The sequence below is a fragment of the Amblyomma americanum genome, chromosome 3, assembly GCF_052857255.1.
Source record: "Amblyomma americanum isolate KBUSLIRL-KWMA chromosome 3, ASM5285725v1, whole genome shotgun sequence".
In the NCBI taxonomy this organism is placed as follows: Eukaryota; Metazoa; Arthropoda; class Arachnida; order Ixodida; family Ixodidae; genus Amblyomma; species Amblyomma americanum.
This window is the reverse complement of record NC_135499.1, coordinates 41,163,148-41,168,112: the sequence shown is the minus strand read 5'-3', so window position 1 is coordinate 41,168,112 and position 4,965 is coordinate 41,163,148. Positions and strand designations below refer to the sequence as shown.

Below are 4,965 nucleotides of genomic sequence, written 5' to 3'. Positions count from 1 at the left end.
TATAAGAGGTTACAAATTTTTCACCTGCTGCGATGGCTCAGGGGCTATGGTACTAGCCTCTTGGCTGTGGCAGCTGCATTCGTTAGGGGGCAAATTGCAGACTCCTGTGTTCTATGCGATGTCAGTGCACATTAAAGAACACCGTCTGGCATTATATCGACTTCATCTGGCTCCTTATTTGTATACCCCCCCCACTTCATCCCTTCTCTCAGGCGACTTGGCCATAGTTGCAGTGCTTTCATTTTTCAGATTATGTCCCCCTGCCCCAACTCCAACATCACCCTCCTCACAGTTCCCCCTTTACTGCTTTTATCTGCAGCTCCAAAAGGATCTTTTTCGACCGTTTCAAGTCATTCTTAAGCTTAAGATTTTCCATCTCGAGCTGATGGACTGCCGCTCGCTTTGCGAGCTTGTCGCGGTGGTCTGCTCGTAAGAGTCTCATCCGCAGCCGGTGCTCTTTACACTTTTGTGCCCTCTCGGCAGAAATATTGTTAAGGCGAGCTGCTAGCTCTTGCTCGACCAGCGACTGCCTATGCATGCCCGCAGTGCGGCTGGTACCTGCTGCGCTTTCTGCAGAGGCAGCAGGAAGCACTGAGGGTGAGGGTGCTGCGGCTGCCGGTGTTGCCGGAACAAAAAAACCGCTTGGCGCAGGTGGCACAGCAGGCGACTGCCTCTGTGAGCTCATGCGGCTGGTACCTGCTGCCCTTGCTGTAGAGGCAGCAGGAAGCACCGAGGGTGCTGCGGTTGCCGTTGTGGCTGATGTTAAGGAGGCTGCCATGGCCACTGGCTCCTCTTCCATTTGCTCATCTTGCTGCGGGCTACCCTCTTCATAGTGCCAGGACCACAGCGGGTCCTCTGCATCACCTAATGCGGAGGAAGTGCTTACTATTAGACCTTGAAATGAGGGCAAATCCAATGCAATGTCGCTTTAGATCAAGAAACACTTCAATCTTTGCTAGTACTGAGGCTACCTTAGCCTTTGAATGGTTTACAATGAAGTGGGTACTTTAAACGCATTCTGCGCTATTTTGTACGCTTGTATTCGTTGCTTTCAATGTCCTTCAGGTGACATTTTACCATTTTTGGTCGTGCAGTAACTCAATCAATGCTTCCGTTAGAGTTCGTTTATGTAACAAAACAGGAGGCATAAAACATGCACTTAGCCTGCTTCGAAGGGAAACATTTCCGGAATACATTCGTCACATACACTGCCAATTATGCTCCTTGGATGACCACCTTAGAAAATATGTTCGGCCAGTGCATTCGCACCTCTTAGCTGTAGCTTTGATAACACTGGTCACACAGGCCAATATTTTTATGACAGGTCAAGACAACACAGATGGCACAGAAAATTGGACATGGCTACAGCTGTTATGCACACTTTTAATGACAGAAGAGCTCATATGCTCAGAAAAAAACAAAATAATAAGCACAGAAGCAGCCTACAACAGCAAAAATGGTCAGACACAAGCGCCAGGCAGGGATGCTGCAATTCATTTTGCTGGAGTGTTTCATCTAATCCTCTAGGCATAAAAACAGAAAAGCAGTACATACACAGAATATGTATTCCAAGAAAAATAATCTCATATATATTTTTTGGAGCTTGCAGTACAATATATATATATATATATATATATATATATATATATATATATATATATATATATATATATATATATATATATATATATATATATATATATAATAAGTCATACCACTGGCTCCTGGAATAGAACCATCTTGAGTGCGCGAAAGCAGGGCGGCCACCGATGGTGTGGGTTGGGACTCGCCGCCTGGGTCTGCTTGGTGGCGATCACTGTCGAAGGGGTTCGCCAAGCGAACCCCCATGTGGGATGCGACACTGCCAACTCTTTGCAGGTCTTCAGTGAGCTGGCTGGGGGCCGCTGAGCCGCCGCCTAGGTATTCACAGAAAGCGCTGTTACAACCACTGGAAAAATCCCTCGATGAATATTCACAAACACTAAGCACATTCGACATGAACGCCAAAGTATCTTTCAGAATTTAAGCGCTAAGAAGCAACGAAAACATGCATGTTTATCCGCGCAAGCTGGAGCCTTTTTCTCTGACAGAAGCACGATATTTGCATTTATTTAGTAATACTCTCCGGGTGAAACAACCTTGAACATGCTGACTCCAAACTGCGGGTGCGTGAAAGCTAGATACTAACTGTGGCGGTGAAAACGCACAGCAAGAAAATTGGCAGCACAAGTTCCAGCACCTCACAGTTCACAATTGGTAGCGAGGTGCTGGAAGTGGCAGAGGAACAGGTCACTTAGGGCAACTAGTGACAGCTGATCCGAATCATCAACGGAAATAATAGAAGGATAAGAATGGAATGGAGTGCATATGGCAGGTTTTCTTAGATCATGAATGTCAGTGTACCACTGTTCCTCAAGAGAAAAGTGGAGGCTAACGAAAAGGGTTCAGCTTAAGTTAAGGACAACACAGCGAGCGACGGAAAGCAAAATGGTAGGTGTAACGTCAAAAGACCAGAAGCAGGCAGAGTGGGCAACTTCTTTTCAATTTTAGGGCGTTATTAATGTAGAGCACAGTGGAGCTGGGCTCACTGGCTTCATAGACAGTCTTTAAAATGCTTAATTTAAGTAACCAAAATCCATCATGTCCCAACAGAAACTGTTAACTGAGCTTTGTTCATGACCATGATTACTAGCATTGAAATAGTATGGATAAACTTTTTTTAAATGCAGTCGATCACTCCTTATGTGCTGAGGTATATATATAGCTGAGGTCAAATTATGAAAAAGGAAATTCGATCAATACCAACGAACGGGAATCGAACCCGCGGCTGCGCGAACAGATCTTTAACGGCTGTTGGGCGAGACCACTACGCTACCGTCGGAGCGAACACACCTCTTGTTAAACTGCTCCACATTCTCGCGCCGTGAATTAGCGTCGTCTTCGACTTTTATTTGCTCCGTCCCGCGGCACTGCCTGCTCACCGTCGTCTTCTACGTAGCACAAATTCATGCTTTCGCTCAGATTCGAATGTCGTAAACATTCTCTGTATTTTTTTATTTATTTTTTTTTTGAGGGGCGGAGGGGGAATCTAGTCATAAAATGCAGGCAGCAAGCAATCGGAACAGTTCTGTAATCTGGGAGAGAACCTCTGAATTCGTCAGCAAAAAAGAATCAAAGATGAAAGAAAACAGGACTTACCGGTCTTAAATATCTCCCGGTTGTCGTCCGCTTTCGCCTTTCGCCACTTATTTTTCCAGTTCTCCCAGCATTTCTTCAGCTGGAGCCATGTCCGTGGGCTCACGTTGTGACTGGAGTTGAACTGGGTTTCTATAAGCTCCCACTCTTTCCTTTTCCGTGCAACTGACACTGCATCAGTTCTCTTGTTCTCTAGTACGGCCTTGTGCTTGTCGACGAGGTCGAGGAGAAGATCTCGCTCTACTTTGGAGAAGTTAATTTTGCCCTTCTCCGTTTTCTCCATCACGCGCGCGTCGCAACACAGCACCAAAGAATAACGCAGTACAGAAAACAAAACACACTACAAATGACTACACACTATCAATAAATATAATACCAAAAATATATACGATACAAGCAGTGAATTTACAATTAAAATGCGCGATAACAATATAAAGCAGAGACAAAGAGCTGACGATGCTGGCGATGATGCAACCGATGGACGCGCGCGAGCGGAAAGACTACGACGTCGACAGGAGCAGTACTACGCGCGCTACTATAGTGACGTCTTTGTTTGTGGCCAGACAAGTAATATTAGTTCTCCAAAGCTAGGCGAAAAAAACTTTTTGTTGTTGTTAAAACGTTAGTTGAGACTTGTACTATGTATTAGCAGCGCTGTTTTGGCGCTTCTGTTCTTTATTTGTTCATGAATTTATTAGAAATACAGAAATGTTTGCTTAGCCTCGTTGCCATGGCGCCTACTTACATCTAAAAGCGCTACTTTCATAAGTGCTGCTTAAGTGCCGTTTTTGAAACTTCCTTCGCCACTCATACTTTACTCAGAACTTAAGTCACGAACTTAAGTCACACCTTAAGTGTCGTTCTTGAATACGGCGGTCAGAATTGTGAAGTGCTGGTTAACTGAACAGTATTGCATTCCGTTTTTAAATCTTTCGAAAAAACGCTAACTTTGATCAGGAATAACTTTTAAACTAAGCAAGGCAGATGAACGAAATTTTCAGAATAGATGAGCGATTTGACGATCTCAAACTATACAAGAAGTCGCAGCAGTGCAATGCATATCCCAAAAGTTATTGCAGATTATATTGTTCTGTTTTCTATGCTTTTCAAACAAGCGTGGCTAATAAACTAATCTATACACTTACTTCTAAATGCTTAAATATGCGCACTAACATCACATCTCAAAGTATCTCGAAAGATATTTCTCTAGGTGCAAGAGGTTTTTCACAATTTTGCATTTCCTGAGACAAGCTGTGCTCAACTGCCAGTTTTCATCTTTGCGTTTTCTTTTACAGTTGAAACAAATTTGCAGCTACCGTTAAAACAAATGCATCTTTTGAAAGCAGAGAAAACTAGCTTTTCGGAGATATCTGAACCATATTTATGAAGCAAACGAGCGAGGTACAGTCGACGTACAAATATCACCAAAAATGGTTCCCGCTCACCGCCAGAGTGGGACCGCCACCTTAAGTACGTTTCCTTTTTTCTGTATTGTCACGTCCAAGAAGTTTATAGATGTTTTGGAGATGCTGTGGGTGAACGATATCGATGGGTGAAATTTGTTGTAGTTTCCTATAAATGTTAATAGGCTAGCTTCATCGTGAGGCCAGATGAGGAAGATATCGTCCAGAAAACGCTTGTACAGGAGTGGCTTCGAAGGTTGAGTGTCCAGAAATTGTGTTTCGAGATCCGCCATCAGCTCAGGTGCCGCCGTTTAGTGATGGCAGATGCCGGGGTGAGCAAACATCTTTTACCTTCCTTTTTGTTATT

The 4,965-nt window shown here is 44.0% G+C and overlaps 1 protein-coding gene across 1 annotated transcript; it reads right to left on the bottom strand.

Annotated features, from left to right (window-relative positions):
- Window positions 1-286: 286 nt before the first annotated feature.
- On the bottom strand, window positions 287-3,849 carry LOC144123698 (uncharacterized). The gene is made up of 3 exons (XM_077656480.1): window positions 3,199-3,849; window positions 1,716-1,916; window positions 287-864 (listed from the first exon to the last, which is right to left on the bottom strand). Exons 1-3 carry the CDS (start codon window positions 3,476-3,478, stop codon window positions 287-289), a joined length of 1,059 nt encoding a protein of 352 aa, XP_077512606.1. The 5' UTR covers window positions 3,479-3,849.
- Between the last annotated feature and the right edge of the window lie 1,116 nt (window positions 3,850-4,965).